The 20,210-nt window shown below is 36.1% G+C and overlaps 1 protein-coding gene across 1 annotated transcript in view; it reads right to left on the bottom strand.

The window, feature by feature from the left end:
• GBF1 (G-box binding factor) overlaps positions 1 to 17,431 on the bottom strand; it is a 37,125-nt gene extending 19,694 nt beyond the window's left edge. Inside the window, exons 1-11 of the mRNA XM_051208376.1 lie at positions 17,217 to 17,431; positions 17,118 to 17,184; positions 15,666 to 15,934; positions 13,634 to 13,876; positions 12,202 to 12,271; positions 10,755 to 10,966; positions 9,760 to 9,858; positions 6,244 to 6,720; positions 4,024 to 4,226; positions 2,734 to 3,005; positions 991 to 1,115 (exon numbers count right to left, since the gene is read on the bottom strand). Coding sequence (XP_051065055.1) covers positions 991 to 1,115; positions 2,734 to 3,005; positions 4,024 to 4,226; positions 6,244 to 6,720; positions 9,760 to 9,858; positions 10,755 to 10,966; positions 12,202 to 12,271; positions 13,634 to 13,876; positions 15,666 to 15,934; positions 17,118 to 17,184; positions 17,217 to 17,315 — 2,136 coding nt within the window. The 5' untranslated portion in view covers positions 17,316 to 17,431. The remainder of the gene's footprint in view (positions 1 to 990; positions 1,116 to 2,733; positions 3,006 to 4,023; positions 4,227 to 6,243; positions 6,721 to 9,759; positions 9,859 to 10,754; positions 10,967 to 12,201; positions 12,272 to 13,633; positions 13,877 to 15,665; positions 15,935 to 17,117; positions 17,185 to 17,216) is intronic.
• Between the last annotated feature and the right edge of the window lie 2,779 nt (positions 17,432 to 20,210).

The raw sequence follows: 20,210 nt of genomic DNA, 5'->3' as shown, positions 1-20,210 counted from the left end.
AATAATAGTAATGATAATAATAATAATAATAATGGTCCTAATTTTCTCCACTAAAATACGGTTTTATTCTTGTAGGTGCCCTGGTACCTTTGCCAATACTTAATGATGAGTCCCGAAGTTCATATTCACTAAACATTCTAACCATCATTATATTGATTTTACAAATGAAATTTCTTTCTTGAGTTAGTATTAATCGTTATTGATAGTTATATAACACATAACGGTAGTAGTAGCCTAGATATGTTCATTCTTCACCATTCTTTCGATTGTAAATCCTAAAATCTCGTCGGAATAACATTTCTGTTGTCTTTTTAAAACATTCTCAAAGGTTTATTCTTTATTTTCATCATTGCCACTAGATTGATTTGACCCCTTTAGTTATTTACATCTTGTAATGCTAATTAAGTATGGTATCACAGGTCAACGTACAACTGTGCCAGACTCTATGTTGATGATGTCTGTCTGTCTGACTGACAGATATCAATATGTTAGATACAGGATTTACATATTATTCATTGTATGAACTATGAAAGTGTAACTCACTAGTCCTGTATACGAGAAATATTATTTCATCATATAAAATTAACAATATATTGGAACCAATTAACATTTATCACATTCTGAATATAATCTAATAAGATATGGATCCACCTAGAGGAGTTGGACAACCCTAACTACAAACCATTGGTGTACATGGGCTCCAGGATCCTGAGGGAACAAATGGAGTTCGAACCAATTATTGATCACCGGTCACCATGGGATTGCATCTCCTGACGTTGCTCCATTGCCTTGTGGATTAGACCTTTAAATCAAAGGCTCGGGGAGCAGCGCCCCTAAGAAAACCATCTGCTTTGGTCACGGCACCTGAGCAGTATCCTAGCCCTAACATACATCGAATGATTTATGTGGTGCATATCCATTTGGTGCGTTACTGTACCTATGTTTATGCGTTTAAATAAATAAAATGTAAAAACAACCATAAATTCTTACTTTCCACAAATAATTCTCACGAACTAAACCAGTTTGTTCAATAGGCATTACAATTTCATGATTATGAATATTATTGTAAATGGATTCCAAGAGTTTCGGATCAAAATCTTGATTTCCATTCATACCTAATAATGAAAATGTAGTCGAAATAACTAAAGTGAATATGATATATTCAGTGTATTAAGCTATCAAGTGTATGAATTCTGTGTCAATTTCATTCAAGATTTATCCAAATTTACAATGAATTTTTCAATTAGTATCAGCTCGTGACACAGATAAACAATATAAGGAATTTTTTATGGCGGCGATCTGCAGCTCAGGTGGACCTATAGGATGGAAATCTCAAGGATCCAGGATCATCAAAGCATCCTTCAAAACAAATGAGGGGATCACAATTTCATGCAGTACTATGCATCCACCGATGATAGCAATGAAAATTATAAGGATCAGTTATATGGGAAGCTGTGGTCGGCCGTAGAGATGTATCCGAGGAAAGGACCTGATCATCCTGATGGGAGACCTAAACGAGAAAATCGGAATGCATAACACCAGGAATGAAAGTACCATGAAACGACATGGACTGGCACAAATTAGAAAAGCAAATACACCATTCTCAAAAATAAAGAACATCTGGAACTCAAAACAACTCTCACACAACAACAAAGTCAACATTTTTAAAATGAACATTAACACAGTTCCATTGAACCGAGCTGAAACTTCGACAACCACTACCACCATCACCAACAAGGTAAAATTATTTATATACAGCTGTCTAGGCAAGATACCCCAGATCCGTTGTTCAGAGATAATCGATGATAATCTTCTCTAACAGAGAACATACCACCACCTCCCATGTTAAGGGGAAATTAGAAAAAGATGCAGAAGGTGGATAAGACACACTTTGTGGTCACCATAAAATTATACCATAGAGAAAGCCCTTACTTGGAAATCCTCATTGCAAATGGAAAAGAGACAAATCAGAAAGCACACGGTGTCGAGTGTTTTAGCGTGCCATCAAAAGTATAAATAGAATTTTCCACAAACTGGAAAGGCGACCTCAGTCAGAAATATTCGTAAACTCTTGGTTGGCGGCTAATACATCACGAGGGGTAACAGCCATAAGTGACCCAGAAATTGGAATGTAATAAGAAGTTTCCGGACGATAGGAACTTTAAGAACCGAACAGTGAACTGCATACTAAATTTCATCATTTCCTGAAGGCTAATGGAAAATTTTAGATGTGTAAATTAATTTAAATAGGTAGAAATTCTTGCAATTGACTCAATAACTGGAAGTTTAGACGTTCGAATTACTGAGACGTATCTTTATAATGGTAAAATTCTATCCACTGAATCATAAGATAAATTTACAATAGGATTTTAAACACCAAACCGAGGGAGTAAAAGGCTAACTGAATGTGCTTAAGCTCCACTGCCTTGTGGATCAGACCTTTAGGTCGAAGGCTCCGGGTATGGCCCCCTAAGAAAACCACCTGCTTCGGTCTGTGTACCCGGTCAGTATCATGGCCTGCACACAAATCAAGTGACTTATGTGGCGCATATGTATTCTGTGCCTCTTTGTGCCAATATTTATGTGTTCAAATAAATAAATAAAAGTGGTTAAGCTGGTAGACATTTCCAAGACATTTTATCATAAATAGCCTAATTAATGACGATACGGAAAAGTCGTGAAATATTCATTTACTCAATTTTCAATGATTATTTGATAAAATCATTAACTAACCACTTAAATTCTTTTTAAAATCTTCCATACGCATTGGAGCATTCTGTCGTTTAGAATTTGGATTATGCTGATCTGTATTCAACATAAGAATAGCGTAAGCTAATGTAAAAGCAGCATCAACATCAACAAATGGTGATTGATTTGATGTATACCAATGTTCTGCAAAATGTTCTATTATACGTTGAATAAGTGGTGCTTCACCAGGTAATCGAAATGCTTCCAAATAGACACGTAAAGCTTCATCAATTGGAACTCCAACAAAATTAAACTGCCTTTTGAATATAAACAAAATATGTATTAAAATACATACTAACCAGTTAAGGAATATAATATGTGTGTAATAGGACAAGTAAGAAGCACACCTGAAAAGATGGAGTACATAGAAGAAATTTTAGTCGCAAATTCTCCACGATCCAAGATTTTTAGAATTTAATCATCAACTTGTTGCCAACACACGAAACGAGTAGAAGCAAGATAAATAAATACTAAGTGAACATCCTACAGAGCAGTTGTTGATTGTTAAAAGGTTAAACTGAAGGATGGTGCTATTTCTACATTGCAGTTACAAATTGGAAAGATGAATATAAATTATAGAAGGAATAAAAAACCTTAAGTTGTTTCTTAAGATCTTTTAATTAAAAATCGGTCTCACAATGCATACCATCTTATTCTGGATGGAAGTAAACATAGTGAACTGTACTAGTTGGTGATCATACATTTGTCGGAAGTTGACATCAAATAATAAATGAATATCAATAACGAACTACTTGTATCAATCTAAGGTTTTGAATTTTAAACCATCAAGGGAGGTGGGTTGATGAACAAGGGGAAGAACGAATTTATAACCTCAACTCCAGTGGAAATCTAAAGGTAAGGAGGTGATTTTTTTTTAAAAAACAGATGGAACCGATGAATGACAACGTCAAACAAAATAGTATGCTAATGATTTAAAGTGATTTTGTTTGCTTCATTGAGATCGATTTTGAGTAGTGTCAAATAGATAAGTGTTACCTTGTAAACATCAACAAATAAGTTTATAGCTTACTTCATCATCAACCAATTGATGATCATATGATTTAATTTTGCCGTTTTTCGCTTCTAATATACTTTGTGTTATGTTGCTTACTAGCTGGCACAGTAACCAGAATCCCCTCCCCCAACCTACATCCCAGCTTAAATTGTAAAATCAATATTACAATTCCAATCTAAACTAAATCACCTTGAATAAAAATAAAAAAGGAAAACAGTAGTAAGAAAAAAAGGCAAAATATGCAAAATAGTTTATCTCACCTAACAAATGCTATTAATACATCAGTATTTTCACGATCACTAATATATTCACCAATCATTCGTTTTTCTAAACGTGGATTTTCACGAAGAAACAATGCTAATTCATCATAATTTAATGGTTTTTGTAAAATATCATTCTCTTGTAAAAATGTTATACCACGTTTCGGTTTTGTATTAAAATGATCTGAACCCAATATTAATAACTAAAATAGGATAAAATAGTTTTCAAAAATAACTTACAATTAGGATGTGTTGTATTAAGAAAAACAAAATCAAAATTTGAATACCTAAATCTTTGATTTATAAATATTCCCAAATGCCCTGGTACGGCCGAGAGTGGAGAGAGTCATATCTCCCTCTCGAAATACTGTCCCATGCCTAAGTGTATACAGCCACTGTCAGGGAAGTCCTTTTCAAGGCAGGGGTGTTTACGAAATTGAGAGAACGAAAAGTGAATATCTGGTGCTTTAACCGAGTTGGTGGATATGAAGGATTCACTTAGGGGAGTTGGAAAACTCTCATTCCAAACCAGTGGTGTACATACACTACAGGATCCTGAAGGAACAGATGGTGTATGAACCTATTGTTGGTCAATGGGTACCATGGGACGGTATCTCCTAAAGTTGCTTCACTGCCTTGTGGATCAGACATTTAGGTCGAAGGCTCCGGATGTGGCCTCCTAAGAAAACCACCTGCTCCAGTTTTGGCACCCGGGCAGTATCACAGCCCCCACATATATCGAATGTGATTTGTGTGGTGCATATGTATTTCATGACTCTTTGTATCAATATTTATGTGTTCAGATAAATAAAAAAATAAATTTATGGATCGAACCTGTAAGAAAGCATATCTAAACCATTTAAACAATCGGTATAAAGACAATCATATTAGAAAATGTAGATTCACTGGTTAACTTTAAACAAACAAACAAGAAGAAAGTAAGGAGTATGAAACTACACAAAACATTATGATAAAAACTAATGGCATAAAATTTCGAATATTTTATCAGTATTGAAAATTCGTCAGTCAGTAACAACGCAGAACTTTGTACGTACGTACATCAGTTCGAGCTGTCATACCACATTAGCACAGCGATCCAGTTGTCGATTCAAATCCCGTAGTGGTAGAGGTAGTAAAAGTATAATCAGTAATCGGAAAGATTAGGGTTTGAAGATGTTATGCAAGGAGTATAATCCAGTGAAATAAATTTGGAAAGAGAAAAAAGAAAGGGACATGAAGAATTCAGAAGATTAGAATTTGAGAGAACACAAAGAGTGGATTCATCTGCGCACACCATTGCAAACGATTTTCAGCCATGTCATTCAAGGTCTCTAACCATCGGTTGCTTCCATCTCGTGGATCCCAACCAGGTAGTCTACACCTACCAACATGGCTCAGTCCACTTGTCAGTGACTTCATGAACTTGTGCCATGTCTTGGTCTAGTCACCCCTAGTTTTCATCCAACCTACTCCTACACCATAAAACATCACACGTCGTGGTAGTCGGTGGTTGGGCATACGTAATACATGACCCAGTCATCTCAACTGATGAAGTTTCATTACTTCATCAATTGATTTGCCATCCTTACCTAGTACCCCTTTCCTAACAACTGCATCCCGTACTCAGTGGTCTCAGGATATACGAGCAATGCTTCGAAGACACCTATGATCGAATATTAGTGACCTACGAATATCCTCTACTCTTACCAGCTATGTTTCACTGCCATAAAGTAGGACGGAACGAACTGCTCTGCAGTAAACCCGTTCTTTGGTTGGTAGACGAATATCTCGCCTACGCGATAAATGACGCAAGTTGACAAAAGCTAGTCGAGCCTTCTGTATCCGTGCTGAGATTTCGTCACACACCAGACCATAAGGGTTGATGAGACTCTCAAGATAAATGAAGCGATCGACAAGCTCAACTACTTCATTCCCTATCATTAGCTTGGGTGTCGATGCAACCCAATCCTGAAGAATAAATTCACAATATCATCTACTTTACATGAATACTAAGAAATAGAATTGGGTTTCTATATTTAACTAATGAAGAAGATGATAGCCTCATTCATTATATTTAAGATGTACAATTGTCATACGTGGCATCATATTATAATCAACTAAGATATGAGTGATCAACGGTCCAAATCTGAGAAGAAAAACCTGTTTAAGTCAACCAACTCAAATGTTTGCTAATCTGACAGACCTAGCAATAAAACCTACCTTCTTTTTGGACTTGGAAATGTTTAATTCCTCTCGAGATGGCAGTTTTGTTAAATCAACAAAATGACGATTAGGTCGTACTCTATACTTACTATCAATAGTGCTACTTTTATCGATTAATGGTAAATAATCTGTCGAATTTGGAGATTTGTTCAAAGAATTTTGATCTATTATTGTCGCTTGTGATGCACCGCATTGGACCTCAATAGTGTTCAATACAGCCAACAGGGCATCCAATGCTAGTAAATGAGTACCCATTAAACGTACAACAGGAAAAGCATTTTTGGCCAACATTTTTGTAATATCTTCAAACAGATTAGAACAATACGGATCACAATCATAATTTATATAAAGCTCTGCAGCTAAACCAGGAACGAGAAATAAACGAACAACTGAATCCAATGCAATTTCACGTCGTTCATAACCCGTTGATTCATTATCTGAAGAAATGATAGCAGTTAATCTTTGCAGATAAACCTATAAAGTGTCCAGATAAAAAAGCATACAAATAAAATAGACGAAGAGACAGAAAATTCACGGTTCAATAAGTCTTAACAACAGAACCAACAAAAGCCAATTACTAAAACAATAAAAGTCAATGTGTAATGATTATTACCTATGATTCGACCCACATTGTTAATTATTAAAGAATAATGCGACAAGCATAAGTATTTTACTTTCTTCAAATGGGCACTGCATGAATATCTCCCCACCGATCACACTGTAGGTAGTCGCGTACGGTTTTCAATCTATATGACTGGTTTGCCTCCACTCCATATAATCATACACTTTGAAATGCGTGATTATAAAAACTTTAAAGTACAGTTCAAATGACATTAGAAGAAACCTACGGGTAAACGTCTTCCAACTTTTTGTGTATTACACAAACTGGTCAACATTAACATCTAGTATTCTATACAATGGTACATTACTGGATAGCACATTCTGCCCTCAAACGTTGGGTTAGGGGTTCGAAAATCTATCCATCCACTTCGATTTGGGGAGCCTGACAGTATCAATAGGAAGGTACCATAATAAAATGACGATATATGTGACAGTGATTTGTAGTATTCGAATTTAACAGTCGTTTATTGAGTAAAACTGAAATTCATTCAACATTCAGGTGTTGAAAATGAGGTGGTAAAATATGCAATTCGAAATAAAAACGCATAACCAGCTTCATCTAAACTTGGACTAAACCCTCAGTGATTATTCGTCTAGCTCCAACACAATCACGGAGACAAAAGAAAGCAAACTTGTGGTTTGAAAATTCATTCTACTAGTTGAATTTATCGGGAATAGTGTATTTCCCAACACATTAGACAGTAAATTTAAACGAAAACGTAATGCATGTATAAGCCACATGTTCAATATAACCGAAATTCATAATAGAAGGGTTTATCTTCACTAAGTTTCCTTTGGTCATCAATAAAGACACCCTTCGATTTTTCATCACAGAATAACAGTTTAGCTTTATAATTAACAAATGTTTAGCAGTCCTTCGATGGATTAAAATTGTAAGTAGGGCTAATAAGAATTCAATGAAATGCAACTTAGTGATTTTAGTCTCTTTAAACTACGTCTGCTACTGTTTTAATGCTTTCAAGTTTAATGAATCAAAATACCTGTAGGTGAAGTGTAATGAATGATACAACAAAACAATCAACAAATTGATAAAAATTATCAAATTACTTGTTCAATGAATAAAAAGAAAAGAACAAACCTATTCATAGAAAATAAAACTAATTTTCAACTATTATAAGCTATTTATTTATTTATTTTTATTTTAACACATAGATATTGGTACAAGGAGGCGCCAAATACATATGGACCACACAGATCTTATTCGATATGTGTGAGGGCTGTGATACTGACCGGGTGTCATTTGTTCCTTCAGGATACTGGAGCCCATGTGCAGCATTGATTTGGTTTGGGATCCGGTTAAAGCGCCCGACATTCGCTTTTCGTCCTCTCATTTTCGTAAACGACACCCCCGTCACGAGAAGGCAGTGAGTAGGACTTCCCTGGCAGAGGCTATATACGCGTGGCCATGTGAGAGTATTTCGAGAGGGAGGGTGGACTCTCCCCACTCTCGGCCGTACCAGGGCATTTGGGGGCATATGCTATTTAATGACAAGTCGTACTACTCAGATTAAAATCATGATTTAAATTTGATGAATAAATAGGATAGAATTAACTATCTAAACTATTACTGATAGTTCGATGCGTATCTTTGTACATCTGAGGAATTGTTTATATCATTTATCCAAGATTAGACATAATGAGCTCTTTTGGCTTTTGCCAACTTACGTCACCTAAGGCAAACGCGAGATATCCGTTTATCAATTAAAGAGCGAGTATACTGCAGTATACAGCAGTTCATTCTGTTTTAATTCACATCTGCGAAACGTGGCCATTTAGAGTAGAAGAAACTTGTAAGCTACTAGTAATTGACCACAGATGTCTTAGAAATATTGCTCACATCTGCTAGGATCACCGGGTAAGTAATAGTGAGGTTAGACGCAAGGTATTAGGGAATGATGGTAAATCAGTCGATGAGATGGTTGGGCCATATGTTGCGTATGTTTGAACACCGATTACCACGACGCGCAATGCTGACTAGCGTTGGAGACGGCTGGGAGAAAGTTAGGGGTGGCCTAACCAAGACATGGCACCAGTCTGTAAAGTCACTAACTTCTAGTCTGAGTCATCTTGGTAGATGCAGACTACTCGGTTGAGGTCCGCGTGATTATCGTAACCAATGGTTGGAGACTCTTGGTGACATGGTTCAGAATCGATCACAATGGCGTAGGTGTATACACTCTTTTTCTTTCCTTAAACCGTAAGATTAAAATTGCTTCATACCTTCCTTTCTACGAGCTAATTCCTTCTTCCTGTATTATATCCCTATATGCAATCTTTTATATATTACTACCATTGAAGTAACTACTTTTAGGAATTTGGTGTTTATATTGTTGTGCTAATGAGGTATCGAAACTATGCATATATGTGCCTGGTCTTACGTTGTAGCTGACTGACTGACTGACAAGACTAGTCAATACGTTTCACAATAAGTACTTGAATGCGCAAAACAGGAAACCTAAATCCAAGGTGTATCTACGTCTTCGGGAAAAGGATTCCATACCGCTTGTGAGTGCCACGAACAAATTATTTACGCGACCATTTAAATTCATTTTGATACAGTTTACATTGTATAATAAATTATTTGAATAAGATATTTGAAATAAGATTTTTCCAGAATTCAGCAAAATGTTCTGTCCTTTACAGTGACCGAATGGTTACATGTACTCTGTCTAGTTGCAATATGAATTATGTGTGACGCAAGCATGCAACAAATCTATTCATACCATCTCTTCTCTGAGTAATTAGGATATAAATTAGACCCTGAACAATTCGCTAGCATGAAAAGAAAGCAACGTACAAGATAGGTAGAAAGTTATCGATCAATACAACAAGTAATGGAACAGAATCAAATTGAAGTTTTAAATTGCTTACTTCCATTTGTAACTTCAACTGACTCCTCATGGATTCGAACAGGAGAAAGCATACACGTAGAGTAGCAGCAAATTGCCAAACGTCTTCTGAATATAATAGCTATAAATAAAACAAAATATCATTAATACTACAGCACTTTTGAAATAAGTAAAAGAGTGGAATACAATGATTATAATTATTATCATTAACTAATAATTAAACTTATCTATGAAGTGTTAAATTAGTTTATTCAAGTTAACAACAGAGTTGTTATTCTATAACACACTATTAACTAGAATAATAAATGTTCAGGGGCAATCAATGTGAAGGTTTTTCTTTTTCTTGCTTTTTTTTGCTTGTCGATAAAATCTGTTCGTAAAACTAAACAAACCCGTCTTTTGAAAATTCTGATTTTATACTGTTTAGTTCCTCAGCAGGAAATGCTAATGTCGTAGTAGGACGAATAGTACATATGAATTAGAGACTTAAACAAAATCTATCAACAACAGTGTAAGGTGTATGGAATGGGCTTCAGCTCTATATAAGAATTCAGAAAGAATCACAGTACTCCTCTTTTAAATCTCCACATATCCTTTTCACATCTTTCAATTTCACACTAAACAGAGAACATTCAACATTCCTAATGAGGTAAGACATTGAGGTTGGTTGTGAAATAGTGAATGAATTTAATCACTGAGACATAGATCATTAAAGTACATAGCTTAACATTATAACTCAAAGGATTTGCCAAGTACTCAGGGTTTTTTTTATTTTCCGAAACTTTTACCGTTTTTCGAAGAGATTGGTGGTTTCATGTCCCATCTCAAGTATACACACATAAAACATTGCGATCTTATGGAGTTAGTTCTTCCAAGATGGAGATTGAACGTACTATGCAGATTTTATTAGTAAATATTTATTAAAATACTATCATACTACGTTAAATAATATTAGCATATTAAACTGAATTATCCTTAAATAAAAACAAAAATAAGTAATTTTTTACACTTTCGTACCAGCATCAAATATTTGGTTAAATCACCTCGAACTAAATGAAGTAATCGTGGACTACTGGCTATCGCATCAGCCCCTGTCTCTAGTGCGATTGTAATAAGTCCTAACGAAATAGAAATCACACTCTCTTTATTATGCTCAGGAGAAAGGGAATGTATGAGATTAGACAGCAATTCACATACAGTTTCAATAGTATACGGTTGTGGTTGAGGATCTTCAAAAAGAAAACAAGAAAAAGCAATTGAAAGTAAACGAACGAGATAAAAAAAATATTGTAACGTTACAATTAAAAAAAAAACAAATACTGTGGTAAAATTTCATAGAGACGTGATCAGATGCTGTAAAAGACTGCAAACTACTACCAGATACTTTATACGAATATTCGTCAAGATTAGAACGAATAGTTTGACAGTAATTGAACGCGCCGAGTATAGAGAAGTCATTATATGTGAAAATTATATTTGAAATATTCTCAGCGATTGAAATTTAACTAATTCCAACGTTTCGTCCAGCTAACTTGTCTGGACTTCTTCAGGGTAATAATCTATCATACTATCATACGTCAGTCAGTCATACGAAACGTAGAATCTAGCATATTTGCGTACATCAATTCAAATTGCCACACCCTACGAGCATAGCGAGATGGAATTGTAGCGCAAATCCCAAATTAATAGAGGTAGTGTTAACTCAGTTTTACATTCTCTTTCCTTATTCAGTTCCCTTCGATTTTGTGTATTGTTTTATACTACTTATTAATATTCAGTAAATAGTTGTATTCTTGGCAATTTCTAATCAGGTTCACTCATATTCTGAAGAAAGTTTATGTAAATTATTTTGCAATCGAATTATACTATTTAAAGGAAAAACCAAAGGCACAACTGACACAACCATAGAACTTTTAATCTACATTGTTTAAACCAACATATTTATCCTTCAATCCTAATGGTTAAATCACATGATAATTTTGTTTGTTAAGTTAAATGACATCTCAAGGGAGAACATAAACAGTATTTATTTATTTGAACGCATAGATACTGGTACAAAGAGGCACCATATATATATATATATATATATATATATATATATATATGCGCCACACAAATCTCATTTGATTTGTGTAAGGGCTGTGATACTGCCCGGGTGCCCAAACCGAAACAGGTACATAAACATAAACTTACTATAAACTACGAATCACTACGTTAACAGTATAATAATCTTCAAGTTTTATCATTAATCACATTAAAAATCTAGTAGTGAACATACATGATTTCACTAAACAAAGAGAATGGTACCAAAGGATTACATTATTGTACTCTAACCATTGATTACGTTATCTTCAAACCTATAAGCGTAACCCTATGTCTACATAAGACACTTATAGCATATTTTGTGGATAAAAACGAACTGACGGATCGAAAGGCATTCGAAGACACACACAAAGACACATACCGACTGTTTGCAAATCATCAGACTGTGTATCAGGTTGAGAAAGCATTGTCGAATTTTCAAGTTGTACAGTCTACAGTCGAAAGAAAAACTAAACTTAAGAAAACAATTGACAGTCAAAAAATACAGAAAAGTGATAACCAAAATAAAACCTTTTTTTATAGTGTATTGTATAATAACAACACTGTTTAAATCTTTTGCCTAATGTGTTCGGAAATTCACTATTTCCGATTAATTCAACTAGTATCGAACTAAAAAACAGATTTTCAAACCACGCACTTCGAAACTTCCATAGATGGTTGATTTTCAGGAATACGCCAAAAGTCACATGAATAACTGAGCGTCTTTCACTGTGATTGTCGATTAAAGTGGTGATAAAACACTTGCTTTCTTTAGTCTCTGTGATTGTGTTGGAGCTGGTTTTGCGTTTTTATCTAGAATTGCGTAGCTTGATACGAATCATAACATGAAAGGAATAGAACTTGTAGTATGTTACTTGATTCACTGGGAATTTTAGTGAAAATGGCAATGCAGTTTATTATATATTCATCCTTTTTATTCTCTTTTAAGTGAAGCGATCGAACTGCTGTTGGTATTTCGAAATTCAAACGGATGAACAAACGCACAAAGTTCTCATTCGGTCAATCAAGTTCACATTTCATCAAAATCTTGTAGCACCATTAGTTTTTGGTCGGAAATGGAGTAAAACGCCAAGAGAGAATATTTCCAAGAAATGTGACGTACTGAATTAACATTAGTCTTTTTAAATTGTTACCGTGTTACTCCTCTCAAGTTGATGAATTGAAACGCTGATATAAATTTTTATAATCACGTAATCGGTATACCAGTGAATCAGGAACAACAGTGAGATGGAAAGCAAGTGTTAATTTTATTACGGTACCTTCCTACTATTCAGGTTTTCTTGTAGACAACCATGGCGACAGTAGTCAGACATCGGGTAGCAGCTGATAGAATGTTGGACCATAAATCTGTATATATTCCCTTAAATATCAAAAAGTTATGGATAACTGAGTTGCTTCTACAGTTATTTTGTGATAAATTATTTGACAACTATATACCCAGACTTATACGTAACAATCAAGAATAATGACGATAATCATAATGACATCAATCTGACGTGCCTCTTGGGAAACTTAATGATGGATAATAAATATGTTCTTCACTACACGGACGATGTTTGCTTTTATGGATCAGACACCCAAATAGAAAAATATTCACAAATGCCCCTTACGACCACACACAGTAAATTGATCATTGATTTAATTGACTGGATTTCTAATAGTGTGTGTCAACATTACAAGATCTGCCCAGACACTAATGAATTGAATTATCACGCCTTAAATCCAGGTAATTTTAAATAATAGGTGATGCGGTGTATACAATTGCGTTTCGACTGCATTTACAAAAAGCTTACTGGTTGTTGCACAACTCGATCTGTTTTAAATCCAACTAGAGTTGGTAGACGGCTGAAAAATAACTGAATCATGGAAGCCAAACACAATTCAGCTGTTCTTCTAAGTAATTCACTCAATTTTGGTTCAAAACATATGCGGAAGCAACTCTGTAGGATCTCACGAATAGCTCGATCTGAGACGAGAGCTCCAGCAGGAACGAGTAATAATGTCCGTAATAAATGCAGCACTTTCATTAGCACAACCTACAAAGCAAATGAGACAAGGGAAGTTATTTAACGTATCAAAAACCCGAATGATATGATTCAATGTCCAGTGCGACTTGACAATCGAGTACAGATTTATCTACTCAGTTTTGGACGAAACTTTCGCGTGAAGGCTATTGGTACTGTCAGGCTCCCCAAATCGAAGTGAATGGATAGATTTTCGAACCGCCGATCTTACGGTTGAATGCGCAATGCACTATCCACTAATGTAACGGTGTATAGAATGTTAGAATAGAGATGGATGAACTCTTATATTGACCACTTTGTATGAGTAATATACATAGTTGGAAGACGTTTATCCATTGTTCACTTCTAATACCATTTAAAACTTTACCTTGAAGTTTTTATAATCACGCATTTCAAGGTGTATGATCATACGGAGCTGATGCAAACCAACTGCATAGATCTAAAACAGTACGCGAATACCTACAGTGTGGTCGGTGGGGAGATATTCATGCAATTCTCATTTGAAGAAAGTGAAATACTTATGCTTGTCGCAATATGCTTTAATAATTAGCGATGTGGGTCGAAGCATAGCCAACAATTATCACAGTTTGGTGTGATGCCGTGCTACATAATGGTTTGCAGAAACATGAAATCAATCCCATTGCTAAATAAGTGAACTTTAAATAACTAGGAAAAGAAAACTACAAGCGGAAACAGTGATAACCTTTATCCAGTTACTGGTTACCTAGATCAATCCTAATGTATTAATTTGTGCCAAAGGCTTATGAAAAGTGCAACAAACATAATTATTTTAACCCCTTAAAATTCCACCGAAAAGGTCAGCAGAAAATAAGTCAAGATTTCGTAAAGTAAAAGCAGTAATTATCGGCATTATTCCTCCTTATCACTTTTAGCATAGGCGGTGAAATTAAACATGTAGAAACCGGCTCAAACGGCGAATCTTCGTGGGGTTTTCGAAATATATTCAAGTCAATAAACATCATCACTAGCACACCTCGTTTTCACAAACTAGTAGAAAATGGCCATTACACTAACTGGAACTCATGTCCTAATTCGTTACGATTGGTATTTTAAGAGAATATACGAGCTTATTGAGAAAATATGGAACCAAGAATTTACGTACATAAGACGGGCAAAGTTGAAATTCGATTCTCATAACAAGGATAAACCAACTGACATCTTTTTTCAACCAGATTCAAACTGTATATGTTCGTATAATTCCGCATAAAACGACATTAGTTTTCGTCAAATATGTCTGCAAGTTGATCAACAAACACTGAACATCCTCCGAGTTTTTTACATCATGCGAGTTTGAAATACAATTAGCTTTTGAGCAAGTAAGTCTTATTATGCGTTTTACTCTTAATCAACAGATAGTAAACCTAGACAAAAGTTTCTGGAAGAAATATTCGCTCAGTAAAAACTCATTCCATGTGTGAGATACAGTTCTAATGTTCTGATTAGATTATGTATGTTTCCTTTTTTTCTTGGATTCATGTCGCTCATAACTCTACCGTGCTAACATCTTTCCCACTAACCACATAAATAAATATTACCCAATGAACGGAGATGTTGACCAATTGCATCGTAATTTAGTGTGTGAATTTTAAAGATCCTAAGCAAACGAATTTCTTAGGCTATTCATTTGATCTTCATTCTTTTAAAGCTCTACCATCGGACTAGTGTTAAATTATAGGGATGATTTATTAAACTACGCCTATTTTGGGGCTCAGTAAGAACTTTAAAGTAAAGGACATTAATATAAACAAAAAATAAAGCAATCACACTTCAAGAAATCTACCTCTGCAGAGCGTGGATCAGTTCCCACAAAGCGGGCTTGAGTACTTGCATCGGCAATCGCTTCTACTGCTAATCCGATAGAATTTAGCGACCCAGTTTTATTTAAAGATGATTCGTCTGATTTAGTAGAGGGTAATTCCAAAAGTCCATAGGATAGAAACTTATCCACAGCTGTTAATGCAAGACCCGTAACCGGACCTGTTGTATCTTCTGAACGGATAACCTCAAGGAATGGTGTAAGATAAACCAATGGTTCCAGTTCATTAACACCTAAATTAAATTACGAAAAATGGATAAAGACCTCACACAAATGAAACTTATATTCTCAATACCACAAATCAGAAAAGCAAAATAATTTACCATTTATAATAAGTATCTAGTAAACGGCAGGTTTTCCAGGGTTCTGGTTTTTCTTTTATATCTCCGAAACATTTCACATGGTTAACATAGCATGGACGTTTACTTTTCTTCCTACAAACCTTAATCTTGAGAATTTTCTACGAGAACCCCGACCAATTGACAACATTTAAAATTAATTTTTTAACACATAACTTTCACGGCTTTATGATTGTAATAAACGTATCTTTGTGGCCTGCTAAGCATAGCTGTCGTAAACACAGTATTTCTGAGTAAGGGTTCTACTGAGTTGGTAGAAATGATTTTTATACAACAACCTCATATATACGTTGTAGCTATTCGTCTGCCTTCGCTCCCTAACTTATTATAGCTTACCTTTGTCAGACGTAACTTTATTATTGAGTCCTTTATCCCAATGTAACATATAGCTCGGAAGGACTCACTGCACTCGTTATTGATGGTGGTAACAGGCGGGTAGAAATGACAACTGATGATGGTAACAAGGACAACCGATAGTAAGGAAGGTAACTGATTGTTAACAAGATGAACTGGGGCACTATCAGAGGTAGAGTCGCTAAGAAATTTGTCATCACGCCATAGTCAACGAAACCATTTTATCCTTAGACCTTAATTTCACTTGTTGTAATGAACCCTAACTGCGTCATTACGATATACAGGGCCGATTGTGACTTTGAGGTAGCAGCTGAGAACGGGGGAAGAAGATCTAACTTTCATGCTCAATATTTGCTAAATGTAGGGCAATGCCAAAGTAATTACGCGTACTCTATAGCTTGTCCTTCTAAACAATTTCATAGGTCGAGCTAAACTTAGTGATTTAAAATGAATTTAAGTCAGCAATATAAATAGTTCTAAGGCATATCAATCACTATGACATTTTCTAAAAACAATCAGGAAGAATACAATTTTCGTGAAAGCTGATTCGTTAAGTCATCGCGATTATTAAAACAAGGAGTATCCAGAAACCTATGATTAACGACTGACTACGTACAATATAGTAGAAATATTAGTATAAAATATACTCTGGGATTTAATTTGTACTCAAAAGGTACATAAATACTGAAAACAAACGACTTACTTTTGGATACATTTAGGATAGACCTTAACTGGTTAAAACTCAATAACAGAGGCCTTTTAATATCATCCTAAAAGTTATAAGTGAAGTATTAACACTTACTTGATACATCCTAAAAGAATTCCTGTGACTACACCGCAAAGCAGTTAGCATAAGTGAAACTTCTGATTGTATCATGCACAGAGCATTTGAAGGGGCCATCTTTGAGTGTGCCGTTTAACTTACATGCAGAAACAAGACGATGACAGCCACGTATCCTTAGTCGGAAAAGTATGAATTTTCCTCCAACAATGACCTACGAAATTAATATACACAGTGTCCAATATATTTGTGACTGACTTATACAAACAAGTGTAGTTCAGTTTCAGTTTTGAAAGAACAGGAGGCTTGATGGCCTGCGTTGGTCCTGATAATTGTGGTCTCTCAGTTGATCCAACTTTTTTTATAGGGTCGACAGATGGAGCCTCAACCACGTACTGAAGTAATGAATTCTACTCGTTGATGGTCCGATGGGAAAGTCGATAGTCAACTGACAAGTAATTTGTTCTGGGCTTGTGAACTTTTTTGGAGTGTCCTCGTAAATTCTCTGTTTTGGAAGACAAGAAAAATGAGGACATATCAGGTGCAAATTTATCACTAAGCAATTTGTAGACTGTAATCAAGTCGCCTCTAGTTCTGCGATATGACAACGGGTAAAGGTTCAGCTTGGACAGTCGAGATTCATACGGAAGCTTCGCTATTCCGGGAATCAGCTTAGTCACCGTTCTCTGAACCTTTTCCAGAAGCTCACTGTCTTTTTTTAAGGAGGGGCTAACCGCTTGTATGCAGTACTCAAGTTTAGGACGAACGAACACTGTATACAAAGTCAAAAACGTTTTAGCGTCGACATGACCAAAAGCTCTACGTATTGACCATAACGTTCTAAAACCTTTGGCGGCCATTGCACGGCGGTGTGCAGTCTTGGCTAACGGTGACTCCTAAGTCATTGTGTGTCTGGACAACAGGTATCTCAGTGTTATTTATCGTGTATATATCTGTACCTTGATGACCGATATGCATCACAACACACATGAAAGTATTTACCCGCAACTGCCAGGTTTGAGACCGTTTAGATAGCTTCTACAGGTCACTTTGGAGTTCTAAGCTATCGCCCTTACTTCTTATCGCTCTCCGTATATTGACATGGTCAGCACATAGCAAGACCGATGATGATAGGAGACGAGGAAGGTCATTCACGTACAAGCGGAATAGCACTGGCCCAAAAGCTGTCCTAGGGCACTCCACTAAGTACAGTTTCCCAGCTAGATAACTTTGAGTTCACCCGTACTCTTTGTTGGCGCCCATCTAGGATGTATTTTATCCACATCAAAAGATTGCCTCCGATTCCGACGTTTCTTAGCTTATATAACAGCCGGTTGTGCGGAACTTTGTCAAAAGCTTCGCTGAAACCAATGTAGGCTATGTCTACAGGTAACTTTTGGTCCTTAATAGCTCACCAGCTTCTACGAGCGACTAATAAGTTGGTGAGACAAGAATAATCTATTCTAAAACCGTGCCGCTTCTCCCAAAGGATCCGGTTCTCATCGAGGTACTTAAACAACTCCTTCCGAATAATCTTTTCTAAGATTTTAACAACCACACCTCAGGTCTATGTTTCGTACCTGTTTTTGAAGACAGGATTTGCTATGGCGTTCTTCCAGTCTTTTGGTAAACGACTCTGCGTTACGGATAGATTAAAGCATATACTTAAAGGGTTCGCAACGAAGTTAGATAATTCCTTCAGTAGCCTAAGTTGCAATTCATCGGGCCCCGTGGATTTACCTATGTCAAGCTTATTTAGAAGACCAAAGACATCGAGTTCTTTTATGATCATGCTATGCAGTGTATGTGTGGGGGGATTTTTATGCGCTGACGGGAAGGGTGCTTCTATGGTGCTTCTATACTTTGCTAAAGTAGTTTGAGAATACTTGAGCCTTACCAAGGTCGTCCTCCACTAGTGACGCGGCAGTACTGTCTCACCATAGTGCAGGAATATTTACTCTTCTTTTTGTCCTTTGTTTTATATATGAATACAAGCGTTTAGGACATTCTACGGATTCTCTAACAATTTTTTCTCCGTACAGCTTTCTAGACTTGAGGAGGGTCGAGGTACAGGTATTCCTAGGTTTTCGATACTGAGATTCTGCCTCATCAGTCCCTAGTAACCTAAATCTATCCCACATTTTTCTTCTTTTACGGAGAAGAATGTGGACCTTCCTACTGAACCATGGTGGATAGTTTTTCGGCCTCCTTGATATAGTCCAAGGGATGTGGGGTGCGGTAACTTTTAAGTATAAATTTCGAAATGCGTCCCAAGCCGTTCCAACAGAGAACTGTGGGTCTATTGTCCAATCTACTAACGATGCTGAGTGCATGATATCTAGTATGTTTGCTTTCCAGACGTTAGGTCTGGATTGAACTAACGCGTGCTCGTGATTGACAGTTATATGGAAGTCGAAAGTTAAAACTGCGTGACCACTTTTACCTAGAGGTTCGCAACGTTATCCTCATAGTGAGTAAATATAAGATCTAGTAAGAATGATTCAGAGTCCGGGTCATATTTGGTCACTCCTTTCACATGTTTCACCAGGGTACATGTGATAACCTTATCAACTAGTTCCTGCTCGAAGGAATTATCTGACGGTTCAGTCAGCAAATTTTCCCAGTCTCCCATAGGTGCATTAAAGTTCCTTAGGATTAGACATCGATCACTTTGTGACCAAGTATTGAGACTGCTTAGCAGGACCTCATTTACCTCACAGCTTGGACTGCGATAGACCAAACCAATCAGCAGCTCTTTTCGTTTGCATTTCAAGCGGCAACTAGCTAATTCACACGTTCCACTCTCATAGGATACATTGTCGATAATGATGAGTGGGATAGCATTCCTCATGAATAGGGCTACTACCCCTCCTTCACGCTTTTGTATTCTGTCGGCCCTTATCAAAGTAAAACCCTCGAAATCAATTTCCATGCTATCTATAGACTGTCAGTCAGGTTTCTGTGACTGCGATTATGTCTGGCTTTGTAGAGTCAATCTGTACACTTTTAGCAAGG

This window comes from Schistosoma haematobium, chromosome 5 (genome assembly GCF_000699445.3).
Source record: "Schistosoma haematobium chromosome 5, whole genome shotgun sequence".
In the NCBI taxonomy this organism is placed as follows: domain Eukaryota; kingdom Metazoa; phylum Platyhelminthes; class Trematoda; order Strigeidida; family Schistosomatidae; genus Schistosoma; species Schistosoma haematobium.
The sequence above is the reverse complement of the archived record's forward strand: the minus strand, read 5'-3'. Positions and strand labels throughout refer to the sequence as shown.